The following is a 21,866-nucleotide window of genomic DNA, read 5'->3' on the forward strand; positions in this document are numbered from 1 at the left end:
TAAAACTGCAACTGCAAAAAGCAGCTCAGCTTCAAACCTGGATCACATCAGGGATGATGCAGGATTCCTAAATGTTAGAGGGATGGAGTTACAACCACTGTTATAGATAGAATCTGAGAAAATTACAGAGCAACTTTTGTTGTAAAAATGTAACTAAGACATAATGATTTGATTGTTCTTCAACTTCACTTTCATAAGAGATGTTAGTGCAGACAGACGCGAGGTGAGGCTGAAGGACACATGGTGTCAAACGAGCGGTCTCACTTTTCGGTTTTATTTTACAAAAAACCCCAAACAAAAACACACACAGAAACCATCAGCTCTATGTTTGCTTTGAGCTCTGACATGCTGCAGAACAACACGAGTACAAAACACACTTTACAAAAGTTCACACTCTGAATTATGGAAGTAAAAACTAGCTGTTATATATATATATTTTTTTACAGCGCACAGAAAAAACAACATTGGTTTGATTAAAAATAAAAAAGGAACAATTTTAAAAAGTCTTCACACACATTTCTTCTTCTCCAGACATGAATTACACCAGAAAATCACCTTCAGATCCTCTCACGGCCACGCAGCAGAGGAGTTAACACATGACCTTTGACCCTCTCTAGAGAACCTCTGCTTTTCTTCTTCTCGTCTTCCCTCTTGGCAGTGTTACTGCCTCCGGCTGATCATTTTGCTGGAGTGACTGTTGAGAACCTTCTGGAAGAGATCGTCTGAAGAAATAGAGAATGAAGCAGAGCAGATTCAGATGAGAGTGACGTGCAGCAGGAACTAAACACATCATGAAGACATTACAAACACTCACCGTTCCTGAAGCCCCTGGAGTCTCCCTGCAAGACACAAAGGAGGGCATTGCAGCCCAAACATGTGATTCAGTAATCAGAGGACAGGTATTACATCATTTAATCTTTCTGATTTCAGGATTTTGGACATTTTGAGGTGCAAAAGTGATATTCAGATTATTTGTGAAGAGTTTTTTTGGCATAAAGAAAGGCCTTTCTCACCCTGGAAGCAGCAATGGCTCTGAGAGGAGCTGCAGGTCCATCGCTCTGCTCTCTGTCCACCTTTGGAGCTGAAGACACAAAAACGACAGGTCAGCTTTAAAGGACAGGTCCAGGTTTGAAAAGCACTTAATTCAGTTTTATTTATACAGCACCAAATCACAACATCAGTCGCCTCATGGCACTTTATATTCTAAGATAGACCCTACAATAATACAACTATCTTATCTATAGTTTGATGTTGTAAACATGGGACTCACGCAGAGGTCTGATGATGCTGTTGACGGCGTGGATAATTCCGTTTGTCGCCATCAGGTCAGCCTCGGCCACAGGGATTTTGTTGACGTAAACCGTGTAGTTACGCTGAGAGACAAAGAAAGGCGTCAGACTCGCTGATTATCCTAAGGAATGTGATATTCCACATGTGCAGCAATACTGTGCAACATCTATGGTCAACACAAATTAAATACGCCATTAAATGTGAAATAAGATACAAAGTGCTGAATAAAATATTAAAAACAAGATATAAAATAGACAAATAGAGATGAATAATCAAAATATAATAATAATAATGATAATATTAATATAAATAATAATAAACTGTGTATTTAAAAAAAAGATTTCGTCATCTTTTAAATAAAGTTTTTGAACCAACCAAGCCCAGCTCCAGCTTCTCCCCCTCCAGAGTTTGGAATCTGGTGTGAGAGGAGACACCACCGCTCACCAGCATACTCTCCCCCAGGTGATACTTGAGCACACCTGACAGCTGCTGAGGGTCACCTGGACACAGAAACACAAACAGTTCTTACTGTGCGTCTGATCTCATTTCCTTCTTCGTGCTAAGCTCTGCTATAAGCTACGGCTTGCTTTGCTCCGTGTTTGTAGATGACTGGAATCCCAGCCAAGTCTCTGCATGTCTTTATTAGGGTGCTGATGCTGCTGCTGATGTTTGTGCAGCAGACTAAACAAACAGTTTGTGAATGTTCAGCGTGTTCAGTCCAAACAAAGAGCAGGAAATTAGCCCCACTGAGAAATCTCTACAAACCACCTCTCAGTATAAGCTGCTGTAAAGAAGAGAGACGCTTTGCACACGTGTGTGGAAACTGTCCATGTGGACAAATTAAGAATGTGAATAAAGAGAAGCTGTGTGGTTGAATAAAACTCACGCATCAGCCTGTTGCGTTCATCCTGCGGCATTGCATTGAAGGCATCATCAGTGGGAGCGAAGAAGGTGAACACCTTCTGCTGGTTCAGAAGCTCGGTCATACCTGCTGTCTGGATGGCATTGACCAGCGTGCTGAAACAGCAATATATGATGTTAGCTCGAATGGTAACTACACAACAACACACGAACACCTCTGGTTCCAGTCATTATGCTACACCAAACTAACAGCTTTATGATAATCTAGGCTAACAGCTGGCTCACTTTTTTGGAGCTTCAAACTACAAAAACCCCTTTTTCACTGATCATAGTTCATGCAGTTGCTACTTTGTGCCTCTGGGGAGCACTGTAGAGTCATTAAAACTGCTGGGAGTGTTTTTGCTGTACTTTTCCATTAAATAAACATGATTCAGATGGTACAGATCCTCACATGAAGCGGTCATCGGCCTTCAAGACATCCATGATGTTTCCCATTGGTGGAGTGAGGACTTTGTCCACCGTGAACATGGTGGCATAGCGTCCAACCTTGTCATGCGCAGCAATACAGGCGTTCTCGATGCAAAGGTTCTACAAAGAGAAAACATTTGCGTTTAAATACATAACACCGGGCGTGGAATCAGAAAACACGAGTTCTAGTTATTATCACTGGTATTATACTGTTTAACCTTCACATTGACCATGTTGAGTTTGACCATGTTGATTTTGAAGGCACCCTTCTATTTATTATTATGTTACTTAGATTAAAAAAATGACCAACCAAAGCTTCTTCTCTGTTTTAAGAATTTTTTCATGCCACTGTCTCTAAGTTCTAGAGTCTAGTCTAGCTTATTGTGTTGGTCTTATCTTTACAATGTAAAGTGTCAAACACAAATCTTAAAACATACTTCAGATTAAAATGTAACAATTAATATTATAATGCAACTCTGTCTCTAAGTAGACAGTTTTATATCCTCTTTAAATGAGGTAATACCTGGAACACACACACACACACACACACACACACACGCACGCACACACACACACACACACACACACACACACACACACACACACACACACGCACTGTCCCACAGCGGTTAAGTATGGAAATACTTAACCGCTGTGGGAAGCAGGAAACTTGATGTGGTCTGCAGAGTTCATTACTGAGCAGACAACCACCCACAAACCAAACCTGGGACATGTGGAAACAAGCAGAAACACAAACGCCTCACATCCTGTTTGATCAGAGCACAATCAATACTACTGCTAAGACATATCAATGCATGAAGCATCAATGTGAGAGGCAGCTAATCAATTACAAAATCAGTTCACTTTTTGGTCATTCATTGATCATCTGACTTCACTTTTACAAAGTATGTTTCTGAGAGCCTATGGAAAAAACTGAAACTGACACATAGAGAGGGGTCAACAAGGGCAGAACAAGGGCTAACAGCATGCAAGGGGGCACACAAGAACCAGCATGGGCTAACATGGGGTAAAGGCCAAAGTGACTCAATACAGGGGCGATATAGGTCAAATAGGTATCAACTTATTAGGTGTATTAGGTGCTTATGAGATTAAAAAGGTTTTGAATGTAGACATAGTTATAACTGACCTTCGGTCAGCAGCCAGCTTGTTCCAAAGAACAAGACCTCAGTAACTGAAAGGACCCTCAGCAGGCTGAGATCTGATTCTGAGAACAGTTAAAAGATCTGATTACTTGAGAGGTCTGACTGGGTTAGAGAATCAGCAAACCAAAGATGGACCAAAACGTGAGCCTTGAGGAACCCCTGATTGAACTACTACTAATCACAGTTTAGGTCTCTGACCTGAACCAATGAAATCATAAAGGCTTTGAATTAAATGTCATGATCAACAGTGTTGAAGTCAATAATGACATCACGCGGAACTAAGACAAAGCAAACAAGGACCAATAGCAAGTAGAGGGTGCATAACATAAAGTAATCATCCGAAATAGTGACATGGTATGACTCATGATCTGCCTAGCCTACTCAGCAATAGGTGACACTGACTGTTCAGCTCCAAACAATCATAGGAAAATAAGCATTTATTATGTTTCATTTCTTACTTCAATAAAGTTCTGTGTGCATGTTTCAAGTTAAAGTTAATAAAGAAAACAGGTTTTCAAGAGAGATGAAAACCAGCATCTCGTTAGGAGATGGAAGCGGTTTAATTCCTCTTGGCAGCAGCAGACAGAGGGAGCAGCTCCATCAGAAGTTGATTATTCAGCAGCTTCCTGTTCTGACCACAATCACATACAACAAAACCACATAAAAGAGCAACATCTGCTGTGAACAGCCTCTGGATCCAGCAGAGAACCATCCACACTCAATTCAGCCAAACAGCTGAACAGTTGGCTGTTCTGCATTCAGAATATTTAACTTTTTTCAGCTCCAATTAAACAGTCTCACGGCTGTATTTTGACACATGATGAAACGGTATTACTCTACTTCTTTACCCTGTGAATTCCAAGTACTCCTAACCACATCTGTACACTTCTAGAATTTGCGATTTTTGGCTGTTCAGTAGCCCTAACAGAGAGTTATGGTTAGTAACCACAACTGAGTCTGAGACACAAGGAATCTGAAAAGTGTCTCTAACAAACTGTGGAACAAACCACCAAGTAAAGAAATGTCAGTTCTTACTTTTCTGTAGACAAAGACTCTGAGTTTGAGGCCTCCCAGTGTCTCCAACTCCTGCCCATGGTATAGAGCCTTGGATGACAGCTGCTCCTTCAAGATGTGATTGCTCATTAATTTTCTCATGCTGGGAGTCATCGTCATACTTCCTGTTAGACATGTGGAAACAATGGCTGTTCATACCCATTTCTGATTATCCCTACAGGATGGCAGGAAAGGCCTTTTTTGGGGGACACACGTTACCTTTAAAGGCATCGTTCAGAGGAGCAAGCATGGTCAGAGCCTCAGACCCAGTCAGGTGGGGGGTTAGACCAGCTTCAACAAACATCCTGGTCGCAGTGGAAACAGATGAACTTTCAGCCAGCTCCAGGAGAGTTTTAGCTGCAATAGACAAAGAAGTATTAATACTATCTCTGGTACAACTAATAATCTTTCTAGGTAACCCTAACACTTATATCATCTAAAAATGATAACCGTAACTTGTGTTTGTTAGAATTTTCCACCAATGTTCAGTTCCAGTGGGACTCTGAATGTGGACAAATGTGACTTGGTTTATGTTAATATTTTTGGTCCCATAGTCATTCAACACCACCATTGGACCAATCAGTTGGTTCAAGCTGTGATTTCATTACACCAAGATTTAATTTGGTTGAATACCACCCAAGTGTAAAGATCCAAGAAGTGGACGGATGAGACTAAGAAGGTCCTCACTCTTAGTCTCAGTGAGGACTCTAAACCTTAAAAGATCTGTAAAAATAATAAACATGAGCTTGTTTTCGGATCTCCAGCTAAGACAGAAGTTCTTCCAATGACCTGAAGGTATAATTCAATTCCGAGTCCATGATTATTCCAAGTGCAGTATGTTAAAACCACTACTCAAGGACTATTTTGTGTGGATTCCTTGCACAGCAATATCTTCCCTATATTGGATGCAGCATTGTGGTATTAGTAGCATTGTTTGTAGTGCAATTACCTGAGTCAGGAATGAGCAGCTCGCCAATGTAGTGGATGACTCCATTAGTGGCCAGTTGGTCCGTCTTGGTGATAATAGCTTTGCCGTTCAGGGTCATGTGATCTCCATCACAGCCGACCTCCAGCATGGTTCCCTGCAGCGTTTCCATTGGTGTTCCTGACACAATCGACTCCGCGCAGTGCATGTTCTTCAGGATGTGGTAGTTGAGCAGGTCTGAGGGTGGCACACATCAGATCAGACAAAAGTGATTGAAAATATAATCAGAGCCAGACAGAAGGAGTCACAGTGTCTTGTGCAGGTCACCTTTTAGAGCTATGGGGTCTCCCAGAATTCTGTTGAGGGTCTCCCGAGGAATCTTCTCAAAGGCGTCGTTGGTGGGAGCGAACACAGTGTAATGACCCTCGCTCTCCAGCATGGTGGTGAGACCTGCAGCAGCAAAGGCCGTCTGAAACAAAATGAGAAATACAACAGAGACAAGAGTTTAAGCTGATGCTTATTCCATCAGAACTTACAACAACTACAAGTGTCTGGGGACATGCAAACCTGCTGCTGGAGAAAAGCTAAATGTTCAGGATTTCATAGTACTCTAATTGTTTTCTGTGGGTGACAGATCTGGACAGCAGTCACCCAGAATATGTTACTGTGGAGCATGTGGTTAAAAAAATGTTGTCTTGACATATGAAAAAAACTGTGAAAAAGATTTCTCCTCAGTGTCTCATTTGTTACTCAAAAAGCTGTATAATATCATTCAGCATTCATTGGGCCTTCACAGATGTCCATGTTACCCATGCCATGTGCACTTATGTATACTTTGGCTGTAGACATTGTTGGGCTGCCTTAGCCAGCATTCCTTTTTTAATGTCTGCAACAGCAACTATGGACTAGCAGATCCAGTTAATGGGGTATCATACTGTTCAGTCTTCCTCAGATATCATATTCCATGGTGCTGGAAAGAAAGTCCGACCGACTCCTGAACCTTAGATTCAGAAGGAGAGTTCATGGGACTCTAGAACTTTTACTGATAATTTATCTTGTGCTATATTTTAATCATATTTACTGTAGTTGATGGAATCAAACTCATTTTATGGTGAAAAATGTTCTTCTTAAACTGTTGAACTATATACCCTGCTATGATTCACAGCCTGGTGAAACTCTCTCTGTGATACTTATTCTATACCCAGTCATGTTACTAATGAACCTAATTAGCTGGCTGATGTTCCACCAGCTGTTACACAACTTTTACAGTTGCTTTAGCTGTTCCTGTAACAACTTCATTTAAATATTTTTAGATAAGTAGGTATTCCTAATTTTGTAGGCTGTTTTAATACTATTTTTTCCAAAGGTTAAAAACAAAAAAAGGATTGTAAATTCAATGCACTTACACGCAGAGTCTCCAGGTCCTCATCAATGTCAATGATTGATTGCATGTTGTTGGAGATGGCGGTGATGACGCGGTCAACCACGTGCACGATGCCATTGGTGGCATGTTGGTCAGGTTTGACCAGACGAGCGCAGTTCACAGTCACAATCTGTAGAGATAAGAAGAAAATGTGTTAACGTATTGTTACTGCAAACATTTGTGTTGTGCCTTTAACAGTTATGTGTATGATCTTACACTGATGATCATACACATAACTGTATGATGCTAATGTAAGATAATAATCATGTTCAGAGCAAAACTGTACATACACCCTCAGTTTTGAGCCTGGAGACAATTTGGTAAAAAAAAAAAAAGGTATCTTAACAAGGACTGCTGACCAAAGTCCTCTGTGGAGAAGGGAGAGCAATAGCTTAGCTGATTAATACTCAGAGACCTGGCTAAAGTCAATTGTCTCAGCTAATGAGTCTTCCTGCGGTGGTTTCACACTGATTACAAATTTCTCTGGTCTATATTCATGTTATCATGACAGCTAAACTTGATTCCTGTGCCAGAGTTACAGGCTAACAATAGTATGTGTTCATTCACCCCGTTGCTGTAGTGGTGTATATGGACGGGGGCATCCTGGTACATGGAGGAGAAGGTGGATCCATGCTTCAGCTCCTCTGAGGTTAGCCGGCGATTCACCATGTGGTAATGAAGAGCATTCAATAGCTCAATATTCACGTTGCTCACCAGAGCATCAAGGATCTCCTGGAGAGCGACAACAAACAACACACAATGAGTTAGCTGGAGAACTATTGCTGATTACTCCTCACAAAAGGAGCATGAGGTTGCAGTAAAAGTGTGTGAGTATGTACTGACTGTTGGCAGAGATTCCCAGGCCTTGTTACTCGGGGCAAAGAAGGTGAAGCTTCCTGGACCTTCGATCTCATCCCTGAGTTGGGCTCGATCAGAGTACATCTGAGTGGTGGAGGCACCGACCACACCCAGAGTGCTGTAGATGTTCACAAGAGGCAGCGCTGCAATGGCACACATAAACAAACACAGCTGATGACTCTCTGCAGTAAAATCCCAACAGATGTTTTAAACATATTCAGTGTAAGGGGTCAGAGGTCATACCCGCAGGACAGCCCTTCTCTCCGGGAATCTTCTCATAACCAGGGCAGCACTCATAGGTGATCACCCTGCAGGGAACACATAAAAACACAGGAGAAAATGAGGATCCTTGTGGACCTTCTTGTATTCCCTGACATCAGAGCAGAGGCCTCATGTCGGACTTCATGTTCCTGTTTCTCTATAAAACTCTCAGCTTCCACATCAGGAGCTTGTGACTCGTCTGTAGTGTTTCTGCTACAGGATACTCATAAACTCCTTAAAGTGCAAGTGGTCTCATGAAATGAGAAAAAAAGAGCTCCAGTAACCAATCAGCCCTTACCTGACTCAACAAAACACGCCTCTTTGTCCAGGAAAACAACAGCTTCTGCAAAGCTGAAGACTCACCTTTGTTTACTGCATAAGTACTTTGCACACTAACCACTAGTTTATCTAAAGAAAAGACAGAAAAACTATCCATATTATGGCTTTAGCTGAATGGAACACCTTTACATGTTTCAGCCTGAGTAAGTCATCAGCTGGAAGGAGTTAATGTCATATGACACAAGGGGAACTCTGAAACCAAACTTCCCTTCAAAAGAAACTTAGACTTTGAGAGAGCTGGATCTGAATCAGAAGCAGCTGGACTGTTTGCTGGATTATGTCAAAGTGCTGAATGAAGGAAAAGTATAAGATAGTGGAATGGCAATATGATATGAATTTCATCCTTCCATGTGTGCCTGTTTGGTGGCTCTTTAGTGTGCCTACGTACAAATGACACCAATCTACCTGTTTAAATAAGCATCTGTCTGTAGAAGACAAAACAGAATGAGCACAGCCTCTGGACAATCACTTGAAAAGTCGGAGTACCCATTGAGGCCACATTATTAGCCAGTACACGCTGCTGTACTGCAGCCAGTGTCGACCAGTGGGACAAGTGAGCACTGAATTTTGCTGATGACCCTTTTCTGAGCACGCAAACATGACTCATTTGGACACAGAGTGGATGAGATGAGTGACATGCTGCCTGCAAATTATGGAAAAGAGAAGAAAAACAGACAAGGAAAGGCTTTGTGTTTCTCTGAATGTTTTGGATTCACAGTTTAAAGTGTATTTCACCAGAAAAAAATATTACTTCTGCATCCAGACCATTTAATTGCCCTCTAATTTGTTCCAGTTTCTCACTGACTGAAGAGTTTTTCAGTCAGTTTTTGAAGACATGATTTAGGGCCATTTCATCTCGCTTAGATTCAGTTACACACGCCTTATTGCAGGTTATGACATGTGTGCTAGGTTTACATGTCACACATTAGTGGAAGCAGCACATGTACTATTCCTACTCATTGTAAAGCTGTATGTATGGGACTGTTTTTCCTCGCTGTGCCAAAACATTTACAGTCTGTCCACAATCTGTTCGTCACGGTGGGCAGAAGGTTCCTCTATGTCTAAAAAACAATTTAAAATAATTGGAATTCACATTATAAACATAAACTTGTCTGAGAAAGGAGGAAATTACTTAAGAAATGTTTTGGTGACAAGTTTATGGTGTCAAATTGTAGTTTAAAATCTTACGAAAAATCCAAAAAACACGGTTTATTTTATAAATTATGGTGTGGATGTAAAAAAATAAGGAGAAAGAACAGTATGGCTGATGGCTGGGTTACCCTGTGAGTGACAGAGATTAATAATGGATTCTGACTCTGATTGCACGGTTTTGTACCTAGTGGTCACTCTGGGAAGTGCACCCACTGAGCAGGGTTTACAAGCAGTAACTGTGGGACCAGGAGGACCTGTGGAGGTCTGTCTGCTGGAAAAATCTCAGAACGTTACTTCAGCTACAGGCACATGTGGGCTGCAATGAAGCGTGCAGCCTGAATGGAGCTTTCAGGACTTCCTGTCGAGATTTCCATAATAAATGTGGCTCCGCCGTCTGGGCTCATAAAGCTCATTTCCTCAGAGAGGAGAAGAATCTCCAACCAGACTAGACGTCTGAGAGGAGACCTGCACCCACTGCCAGGAAAAACACTAAAACCAGCACAGGAGCACCCATCCAGCTCCTCACTTCCTGCCCACTACAAAATAAAAGGTCAGTATGAAGAGATGAGTGACAATTCGACTGCACGTATAAACATCAATTTGAATTGTTCTGGATATGAGTTTAACAGCTTAGTTTAGCAGTTTAAGGGTTATTAAGACTTAACCAAAGCAGATTTGAACTATTATGTCACTGCAAAGGTGGTGAAGAAGAAGACTGCGTACCCATAATCATAGTCAATGTCCTTTAAACTAAGAGCAAATGAGCAGGGAAAAAATCAAGCTTTGGCTCAACAACCTTCACTAAAAGAGCTTTTCAGTTCTGACAAATACTTTGATTACATGAATGACAGAATAATTCTTCATTTATTCGAATGTCATCTTCAAAGACTGTTTATAAAAGACAGAACCAAAACTGGAGCAAACGTCTTGGTCAGTCTGTTTATCGAGGAGTTTATCAAGGTTGCTGGGGTTGAATTCCAGAGGCACATAAGAATGAAACACAGTGACAGTAACAATACTATCGTTATGAAAGATCTAGCTAAATGTATTAGAAATATATTGGAAATAACAGTGGACCAAGGATTGAGTCTTGAACACCATAAATAGAATGTAGAAGGTGGAGAGCAGATTAGCTGAGGTGAAGCATAGCAGACAGCCAGCAGCTACAACCACCTGTGTCACTTTAATATTTAATATTTATCCTGCATGTACAAGCCAACCTCTTTAAACCAATGTCAGCCTGCCTCTGTGTTGCATGACATAAAAACTATTTTATTTGCAGCTGGAGATAAATCATTGAGTGATCAGTCTGCCAGAAAATTAACCAGCAGCTTAATTCTTCTATTCCCTGAACTTCCTCCTGTGTCAGCTGCTCCACTGTGTCCTCTCTCTGAGACTTTCTGAGTCTATAAACGTCAGATGTGTATTTTCTTCAGCTTTACAACTCAGCGATTGTTGGCTTATTTCTGCTCTCAGGTCCTCTATAATAAAATCAAGTTTAACGTTGACAGAGAGAAAAAGGAAACTCCCAAAGCTCCCGCAGCCTCAAAGCAGATGGAAACTCGGGTGCCTTTTGTTCTCTACATAAGTAAAGATGGCTGCTGTGGATTTATGACAAAACAAACAGAGCAAGGTCGCAGTAATTCAGCTGTCGGGATCGAGCTGCTCCATGAAAACCTTAAAAAATAAATGCTTTCACATCAATCAGCAGCACGTCATCCTTCAGATTGTCAGAGGAAGCTTCAAACATGAAACTGCCAGCCATGAAAAGCCCGAGAAAAGTTTCATCAGGGATTAAAAGTCATTCTCAGAATGTCAAAACAAGGTGGACATTACCAAGTACAATTTTTGTCTTTGAGAAACTTTTATCAACTAAAGCTGATGAATTAAAGTTAGACACCTCAGTGAGTAAATTAAGGGACGAGTTACACAAGCTTGGTTATTGTGAGGGTGCGGTACACAACTCTAAATGAAATGCCCTTTAACTTTACTACAAAATGCCTTTGAATGGTCTAGATTTTTTTTTACAAAATGAATACTTATACACAATATTTAAGAGACAGAAATCTAATCTTCTGACCAAATTCTGTCTTATCAGTGTACCGCACAGATACAAGATCACTGATTTTATTAACATCTCAACAAAAACTCTGAATAAGTCAGTCATGACATGCTAACAGCTAACAGTTTCAATCCAAACTCTACAAACCACATCACACATTCACAATAATCAAAGTCTAAACATCACACAGCTCAAATCATAGTCAAGCGTTCCAAACTTCATGTGTACATCAGTGTGTACCGCTATAGTTAAGTTTTATTTTGCATTTTACAAATAAAGGATTTGAAAATTATACTAAATTGGCTTCTAAAAATCTTGTAGCTCTAAAAACTTCCAAAGCTGGAAGTGAGCTTGAACCTTTAAAGCTCTGAAAGCTATTGGAGCCCTTGAAGCTGTCTGAGCTCTAAGCTTTTGGGGTATTCAAAGCCCTTGAAGCTCTCAAAGCTGTCAGACTGATCGAGGCTCTCAGAGCTCTTAAAGTTCTTGGACCTCTAACAGCTACCGAAGGTCTCAAGTCTTTAGTTCTCAAAACTTGTGGAGCTCTGGTAGCTACCAAAGGCTACCAGCATCTGGAAAGTACTCAAAGCTCTCAGATTTCATAATGGTTATCAAAACAAGCTTAGGTAGCAAAAGATCAGCGTATAACTTGGACACCAGACCTTTGTGCACTATTATAAAATAGTTTTTAAACATAAAAAATCACAGCAAGAAGATCAAAGAGACAAAAGTAATGTAACAGTGATTACTTCTTCACTATGTAGACCAGAGTGAAGAAATCCCCCCATCAGATCTCACCCAGCTGCTGAGCTTTAAACATCTCCAGGCTACATCTCTGACCTTTGAGCCATGTTTTAGCAGTTGTAGGCTGACACAAAGTCTCTTCTCGCAGTTTGACTCCAAACCTTTAACGCAGTGTCATTTTGCTTTTGTTGTTTTAGCTCCTAAACTGTGGAATGAATGAACTCTCACAATCTGCGCAGCTGCCTCCTTCAGTTGAAAACCTGTTGACCTGGATAGTTTTACCTCCTTTAACTGCATATTTTGATCTTTTCTTCTTTATAACATAAATAAGATGGTTACTTCAGTGCTGTTATTGTAAGTATTATTATTATTATTATTATTAGTAGTAGTATTACCTAAGGTTAAAGAAACAGATGTGGCATTAGTGTCTGACAGACAGAGGGTACTGGAGGACCGGGGGTTCAGAGGGGGGTTGTAGTGAATTACGATGGGAGTTATGAGTCTTCCTTCTGCTGACCTCTAACCTCCAGATCCTCCTCCACAGAAACCCACGGGTCCAAAGCCGCAGAGACAAAGACATGACTGTTAGACACAAAATGCCCCACCAGTGTAAATCCAACTAAACTGTCAGAGATAAGAGCTCAGTGTTTCCACACCCACACTGTGGGTGTTGTAAGATTTGTGCGCATGGGGCGTCAGGGTCCTCCAGCGACTTCACTTCCTACAAATGTCCACAGAAAGTCTCACTTCCTCTTTCTGTCCTATTTGCTGCCAGCTGAAAGAATCTGTTTGTGAGAAACGTTCAGGCTGAACTGTGAGCTGTGTCAAGGCTGTGTCCAACATCCTGAACGGACACATTCAGGACAGGAAATGCACAAACACACGGTACGAGCCTCACAAATGCATGAATAAATACACAGAGTAAGCAGGAGAGATGAAAACAGTATGAGACAGAAAGAGGTGGAGGACAGGAGGAGGATCATCTTTAGATACAAGACGGGAGAAGAAAATAGTGGAGCAGGCTGAGAGATGAAGAAGATGACGGAACAGAAACTAACTAAGAAGAATTAAAGTAGAAGAAAGAAGAAGTAAATGAAACATTGCGAACAAACTTATGAATCATTTTTTATGCTGTCTGTTAAACTGCTGAAGTGGACTTTTCCATAAGTTTGCCTCATGATAAATCTGTGACAGAAACACCAAAGCCTTCGGTTTGAATTCAACATGCACCAATAACCGATCAGCTGATACGACTGTGGCAAATTAAAAGACATTAAACAGAGACAGGGGCTGATATTTAGCTCTTCTATCTGGCCTGCTTAATATTAAAAATTATAGTGATAAAGACCAAAAAGGTTTTAAAATTGTTATTTTTATCATCATTGTGCGAATCCAGCCTAAATGCTCCGATAATTCTATGTAACACGTGAAGCATTGCTCGTCCAGAGCTCATGGAGAGATGATGGATGAAACAGTCAACCAGGACACCAAGATTCAGGTTCCCTTTAAAAGTAAAAGTAGATGTCAGAATTAATATTTTTAGACTCAGATTTACTTCATTTTCTATGATTTATTAAGAATTCGCGTTATAACGTGAGTTCAGGGATGCCACGTATTTATATCTACTGATCTAATTTAAAGAATCTCCCCAAATATGGGATAAATAAAGTATTTCTCATTGATAATTGATCTGAGCCCACACGAGCTGATGACTTAGCTGATACCCTTCCACAAATCCACTTTTTCATCAATTTTGATTTTAAATACTTCACACATACTTATTATGCCTCTGCAAGCTGTTTTGCTACCCTCTTTTCTTGTTTCAGTGTCATATCTGCTGCCACTGACGCCTGCTCTGATCTGTGAGAGGGTCTTTGTGCTACACATGGAAAGGTGGGGCGGTCCCACAGCAGAGTTTCACCAGTAAATCTAAACGACTGCAGATATAAATCTCCTCTGACTGCTCCTTTGTGGTGCTACTTTAACCCTGTCTGGGTTTAAAAAGACGCTTTTACAACATTAACCACATATTTTCTGACTTTGTGTACTCTGTTTTGGTGGTAGTTTTTCTTTTTCTTTTGTATTATACTTCCTCTCACATATTGGACCAAAGCTGAGTTTAAAGTGGCAGCAAACAAACAAATTGCTGGCACACTTTGAAGGCATGAATGCATTCACACTGACAGTGGGTGTTTGTGTTTGGTAAAATGTGCTGTCAGAGGCTTGACAAGTTGCAGATGTTCAGATTAAAAAAATCAGCTCTGATGTTGATGTTTAAGTTTGTTAGAAAAACAGAAGCTAATAAAGTCTGGGGAAAAGCAGTTTCTCACTTGAGTGGACTGAATAAATGTGGTTAAACAGCCTTTAAATCATATTTTGTTTCACGTGTTCAGCTGATTACTGCTTTGCTAAACTGGCTACTGGATATAACTCAGAGTTTAGTTTTTCTGAGTAAGATTTAATGCCTGTAGTGATGAATGTTATGTAGATTAATCAGGAGAAAAGCTATCTGTTATCACTGCAGAGGCTTCAAGTCCAAATCCCTGTTTATGTGTTCTGTCACTTTGATTCAACATTTGCCACTGCTGCTTCATGAGTAAACTGTATCACTGTGTTCCTGTTGAACAGTGTTGTCTGTATAAACACATGGAAGAAAAATAAGCCTCCTGTCTTTTAAATCTTCCTCACCCACCTTCACCTTCCTCATGTTCACAGCTCTGCAGGGACACTCCGCAGCCAGCTGCGTTTCACTCAAGAATGTGCTCATAGAAAGAAATTTTTGGAGGATTTTAGGATTTAGCAGCACGTTTCCTCTGCAGCGCCTTCCAAACACATACCAAGCAGAAATCCGGATTTAAAATAAAAATCAAATGCAGCGTTTAACGTTCAGAAAGGTTTTTCCTCTTTGGGCTGAAGATGGAGTTGGGAAGTAAATGCAGACAGTAGATTTCAGTGGTTTACAGTAAGAAACACACACCCACATTATTAATGAGGCAGCAGAGGCCAGCTGTGCTGCAGATCTCATGCCGCATGAGCTGGACAGGATTAAAGCAGAGTGCTGTGTCTGTCTATTCCTGTGAGGACAAGTTTCAGTTATAGACTTTAGGGCTCTCTGGCCTTCACTTTAGAACTGTTCAGACTTGGGCTCAGGTTTAGATGAGTTCTCACAAAAGCAGGTGTAAAAAAGCAGTCCGTTTCTCTGCACTCTTGGAGCTCAAATTGGAAAATTCAGCACTTAAGTGAAGTTGGTTTTAATCCAAGTGTTTGTGGATGGTTCTGGAATGACTTGTCTGACCGGCCAACTTGACCTCATGACAAAACATAAAAGCCAAGAAAATCAACTATTTGATTTTTCCACTCCCAAATTTCCCAGATCATCTCAGTACAACACTCTCAAACTTTATGTGCATTCTCTAGCGTTCCTAATGTTCAGATGATGTGCACGACGTCTTGCCTGTTTGTGGATGCTTTTCACCTGACAGACTTGTTTACTATACTGCCTGACCTCCAGTGTATAACCTCAACTTTGATCAAAGACTTGGATTTTGAATTTCTGCCATAGACACTTACAACAACAACAACAAGAACAACAACAACAACAACAACAACAACAAAAACAAAAAGGCTTTCACTTTATGTACATGGATGCATTAATAGAGATGGGTTGGACTGTAAAACAATCAGTAATGCTTTATTAAGAACAAACTGGTTTCTGTCATTTTGAGGTTTAGATTAAGTCTTATAGTTTAGCTGCTGTTTTAGGTTTGTATTCCTGGGTTAAGTAATATTTCATTCTTTTTGTTTAGGTTATTATTTCTTCCCCAAGTCTTTATCTCCTTTAAATGATAAGTGGACTGGTTCTTATATAGCACTTTTCTACACTTCCTGAGCACTCAGAGCACTTTATACAACTTGGCTCATTTGCCCAATCACTTTTTGAAAAGAAAAATATAAGTGGTTTCTATCTAACATTCACACTTCAGTTGATGCAATAGAGACCAACTTGGGGATATTTGGCATGCAGACTGGACGACCGAACCACTAACTTTAGTACATCACTCTACCTCTACCTCCCGAGCTACAGCCACATAGAGATACTTCTTTTGTTTTTAAAGTATCTCTCATGTCTCGTATTCAGTTTTACTTCCCTTGTGTGTTTGTTTTGATTAGTTTCAGCTGTTTCTTGTTGCCCACCTGTTTCTCTTACCTTGACTGAGACAGAGTGTCTGTGACCCAAAACTGGTACCGAATGCAGATGGAACTTAGTTTATGTTATTGTCAGAGCAGAATAGAAAAAAAAAAGGTATATGTGGGCATGTTTTGGCAGATTTGGACAGAAATGGCTACCACAGCAGGTAGCTCCACGTTTGATTTGGTAGAGTTATGCCCTGGATGCCTTCCTAATGCAACCCCACAGCGTCTTGCCATTCACTTGGGAGGGATCTTTTGTTTACCAAGTGAATGTGTAGAGACTAGCCTTACATTAAAAGTCTTGTTATGATCATTTTCCTATGCTCTGTACGATAAAGCTAAGTGAAGAGGACTTTGTTTTCCTATCCTGGACCACAGTGTGATTCACAGGCAGGTCTCTGCATTCACTCTAGGTCACTGGATGCTTTTTATCACTCTGCCTTCTGGTTTATTACTGGCAATGGTTACATCCATCACCACTGCAGCTTACATGGAAACACTGGATGTTCTCTGCAGTCCTTATGAAATAATATAAACATTTTACTGTTTATAAGGCTGGAAGCTCCAGTTTCACATCTACTTTGTCCTTGTGTTGTATCCTTATGTGACTTTAAACTGACATGACTGTAAATCAGAGCTAGCCTCATTGCAGTTTAAATAATTGTCAGAATTATGGATGACTTTAAAAGCTAAACTCACTTTTCAAAGGATGAATAAGTGTTTTTAATAAATTAAAAGCTTGCCTTACATACATTGAAGCACATCATTAATACAGTTTGGGGATTGAGTTCTGTGTTTCAACCTTATTTGATCTGAAATGAAGCTTCAGGTAGGTAACACTGAAGGAATTCATACTTTGACTTGGACTTAAATTAATGACTCGGACTCTAACTCAAGAGACTTTAGACTTAGACTTGAGGACTCCAAAGGAAGTGGAATATATCAGAAAAGTCAATGTAAATGTTTGCATGTGTCCTTTAAATGAACTCATGAGCCTGGGAGTGGAGTCTCAGCCTCAGATGTAAACTGACTCTGAAGTTTCTGCTCTGCTCTTTTTATTCTGCGGTTATGTAAGAGGCGAGGACACCTCCGGAGAAGGACATTTCTCAGCAGAATTAAAGTCAAACTAACAGAGTTGGTGTAAAATCAAATACAAAAATAAACTCAGAAAGACGGCTGTAACCAAAAGTGAGAAGCAGTCGACCTGTGCTGTGCTTCTTAAGGAAAACTAAGAATGTATTTAAAATGGTAAATAAGTGCAGTCGGTGGGACTTACGTGGGTTTGCCACAGATCTTGCGGTGGTACCACTGTTTGCAGTTGGTGAAATATTTCTTGCTGGTGCCTCTAATCTGTTGCATGGCGCAAACATTGGGTCTGAAACAGAAGAAGGACAAAGAGGAAAAAGTTTAGTTTAATTCAAATGTTTATACTTATTAACCGCTTTCATTTACAACATACAGAGACAGTCGGCTTAAATAAACCGTTAATCCTGAGCATGAGAGCAGAGACACGTAGAAGCTCTGTTAAAAGTCTAAATCAAAGTATTTGAGTCATCGATTCAAAAACTGAAACAGACTGACAGCAACAGGTTTCACAAATGATAAACTGGGACTTTTTTACTGTCAAAAAATTGAGTTCATACCAACTCTGGTAAACATAATTATCCCCAATTAAGAAAAACACTCAAACTCACTCAAGCACAATGTTGTGATCTCAGTCGGCATGCACATTGTTTCATTGTGTATTGTTCTGTTTGCATGGGGATAAATATTAAGACGAACCACACCACACAATTTATAGCCTAAGCTAATTTGCACTGGCTGTCTCCCGAGGCGTCTGTGTAAAACACACACGCACATGACTAATAAGCAAAACAATCTATACCATAAATCATACATGAAGAAATCCCAAACTCAGAACATAAAGTACAGACAGAGCAGTAAAAGACATGAAAGAGCAGATTGTTCACGGCTGCAGGGCTGATCCCTCTGCAACAACCGTTAAAATGATTAAAATGATCTCAGTTTGAGTTCTGCAGGTTAGGAATTTGTCACGTTGTTGACCCGAATTGAAAAAGTTGTTTATCCAAATGAGGATTTACGTAATGGCACCTTACAGTTCTCACTAGTTGGCCCATGTGATTATATCCATCGAGGAGCCAGAAGGAGAAGGGAGGAGGAGGTCTGATATTAGGTAATTTTTCTGTCCGGAAACCAAGTAAGCAACAGTTTTCTGAAGTGTTGTTTCTAGTTTGGTAACTAAGAAAATGTTGTCTGCCCTTCTTCCCTTCCAGCCTGGGCTCACAGCCAGATGTGAAGTATTTAGGAAAATGCATTTGTCCTTGTACGTAAACACAGTTTACATCGCTTTTTTCAATTCCAGTCAGGGTGACAGTGAAACCGGGAGTTTTTTCTCGTTAAAATCATCCGAGAACTTTTGTAAACCTATTATAGCTGTTAAAAAAAAACAGACAGAAAAACAGAACATATGAATCAAAATGAAACTTTTTTCTGAAAGTTGAGGTCATTAAAGTTGATTCAAACTAAACTTAAAAGTGAAACTGCCGTCGTTTTCAAAGGTTTTGGCACTGGTACCAACTTAGTGTGTCATACACATATTGTCACTTCAGTTTTTAATTAGATGATTTTTCCAGGTTTATGATATAGTGAAGAACAATAATATCAAACACCTCATATATTCCAGTTTATATTCAATTGATATTGAGTTTTTTCCACCATAGATTGATGCAAAAAAGATGCAAAACTCTCCAGGCTCACCCCACTGCATTTGTCAGTGCTCAAATGGTCCACGACTGATTGTTGGAGCTCTTTCTCTAACATCGTAGGGTCTTAGGTATAGAAATTTATTTAAATTGAAGATGAAGAGTTATGGCAGATTATATCAACCAGTCTGCACAGAGTACAAGCCGGATCACTGTAACACCCTCACACGCTGACTCTCAGCTTACACTCACACAGACTCGCTCAGGCTGGCACCGGTTTCCTGTCTGTGAAGGAAATCCAGCTGTTTAAACCCTGACACCCCCCCCCCTCAAAACCATGGATATTTAATATGGTACTGCAGTACACAAAGGAAAATTCAGATCCTTCGCTTAAGAAACAAGAAACTGTGTCACTCCAGTGAGAGCTGAAAATTACCACCACACCCAGCATGAACTGAAACCCTGGATTCAGATGGACATCTGGAGCCGGGCTAGTTTTTTTTTCATATTTTCTTCAGAAAAACCAGGATGTCTCCCTTTTTGTGTGTAAATTTCAGTTATATTTGTATTTGTGAAGATATGACAACAAATATTCAATTATGTCCCCTCCCACAACAGTAAAGAATGACTAGTTGGCCAGAGCTCCACTAAGAAAAACCCGTCAAGTGAATCCGTCCAGAACCTTAAGAGCAGTCCTGCTAACAAACAGACACAATGAACCAATCACATGAGAGGATGATGCTCAAAGAGTCAGCAACTTCCTTCAGACTATTTCTAAAATGATTTTTTATTCTCCATTTATCATCTCCGATCATTTAATAGTTTCTTTATTGCTTTTCAATTCTCCAGCTGTGCTTTGGAGGAGTGCATTATACTCTTTGAAATCATGAGGAAAACGTGAAGTGGTAGCTCTTGAATAAACTTGATCACAACCATTGCCCAAATATGGAGACACGCGCTTTTCCCTGCACAGTAAGGCCATGAGAAACAGCCGTCAGACAGATGCGAGTAAAATGGATATTTTAGCTGAGGTGTAGTGCAGACAAAAGCTGCACAACACGAACTTGATTAAAAATCAGCAGAACATCTGTTTTTCATCTGCAGCAAATAATTATATTCATGATGAATCGATCAATGAAAATCAATCAATTCCTAGTAGTCGCCTTTAGAAGTAATCTTTTTATTTCTCCGGTAAAAATATTAGATACACGTCATGTTCCTGCATAATGAAGTTCTTTTACTTTCATACTTTGTTTCCAAACCGGGACTTTTACTTTGTTATTTAAGCTGAAATTTTAGTACATTCAGTGCGGTGACTAAAGGACCAGAGTACTGACGCTCCCGCAGATTATCGATCACTCTCCGATAATTTCTATTGATCAGCTCAGTAGTTGAGGTTCAGTCGGGCAGGACCAGGCTCGGCTCGGGTCACTTTGATTTGAGAGAAAAAAAGAAAAAAACCTCACCCATGCGTCCGGCCTCTGATCCGGCTGTGCTGCAGGACCGCCTGGAACGGAGACCGGGCCACACACACGGTCAGAACCAGGGCCAGACCCAGGGCCAGAGCGCACACCTTCATCTTCACTTTCTGGAGAAAAACCTGCTTCTTCTTCTCCTTCTCTTTCTTCCTGTGCTTTTTCCTCCTTCACTCTCTGCAGCCCTCGGTCCCAGGGACCAGGACAGTCCGGCTTTATACACCGAAGAAAGAGGAGGAGGATGAGGAGGAGTGGCGAGGAGGATGGGGAGGGGCGCACCAGAGCAGAGCTGGGAGAATCCTTTGTTGCGGGAGAAGTAGTACAATAGTGTAAAATACTCCCCGGCAAGTTGAAGTTTTTAAGAGTACCCTGCAGTAACATGAGACTACTGCTTTGGATTCACGAGTCACCGATGATGATCGATACATTATTGGTTTATTTGTTGATTGTTCTTCATGACTCGATCAAATGTTTGTCTTTCATCTTGTGTGAATCCGTTACTTTGATCACGTTATATTGTCAGAGTAAGTCATTATTTTATTAATTTTATTTAATTATATATACCAACAACTACTGATCCATCCATTTCCTTAACCGCTCATCCATCCAGTTGAGGGTGGTGGTGTTTTCTTGGGTGGGTGGGGGGCTGGAGCCAATCCCAGCTGTCACAGGGGAGAGGCGGGGTACACCCTGGATCACAGCTCTAACACAGAAAACAGACAATCATTCACACTCACATTCACAAATGTTTCTGGCCTATGGGAAAACGCAAGAGTACTCTGAGGAAACCCACGCAGACACGGGAAGAACACGCAAGCTCCACACAGAAAGTTAGTCTGTGTTTTGTCACTGAATTTTTAGATTTTTCAGTTATTATCTCG

General features: G+C 40.6%; 1 protein-coding gene across 1 annotated transcript; it reads right to left on the reverse strand.

Moving 5' to 3' along the window:
• Positions 1-253: 253 nt before the first annotated feature.
• On the reverse strand, positions 254-21,212 carry tgfbi (transforming growth factor, beta-induced). The gene is made up of 17 exons (XM_003443373.5): positions 20,977-21,212; positions 18,064-18,162; positions 8,285-8,349; positions 8,027-8,184; positions 7,751-7,915; positions 7,167-7,313; positions 6,088-6,229; positions 5,785-5,997; positions 5,055-5,192; positions 4,818-4,960; positions 2,603-2,739; positions 2,177-2,307; positions 1,666-1,790; positions 1,271-1,373; positions 1,014-1,081; positions 815-839; positions 254-722 (listed from the first exon to the last, which is right to left on the reverse strand). Exons 1-17 carry the CDS (start codon positions 21,087-21,089, stop codon positions 661-663), a joined length of 2,034 nt encoding a protein of 677 aa, XP_003443421.1. The 5' UTR covers positions 21,090-21,212; the 3' UTR covers positions 254-660.
• Between the last annotated feature and the right edge of the window lie 654 nt (positions 21,213-21,866).

Source organism: Oreochromis niloticus, linkage group LG2 (genome assembly GCF_001858045.2).
Source record: "Oreochromis niloticus isolate F11D_XX linkage group LG2, O_niloticus_UMD_NMBU, whole genome shotgun sequence".
Lineage (NCBI taxonomy): Eukaryota > Metazoa > Chordata > Actinopteri > Cichliformes > Cichlidae > Oreochromis > Oreochromis niloticus.

Bases quoted from the DNA above. Each gene is read 5' to 3' on its own strand.
- tgfbi (XM_003443373.5), bottom strand. From the start codon at position 21,089: ATGAAGGTGTGCGCTCTGGCCCTGGGTCTGGCCCTGGTTCTGACCGTG. The intron at 7,314-7,750 runs GTGAATGAACAC...TTATCTCTACAG, and splicing joins TACACCACTACAGCAACGGG to ATTGTGACTGTGAACTGCGC. The intron at 2,308-2,602 runs GTGAGGATCTGT...TTGCTGTTTCAG, and splicing joins AAGGCCGATGACCGCTTCAT to CACGCTGGTCAATGCCATCC.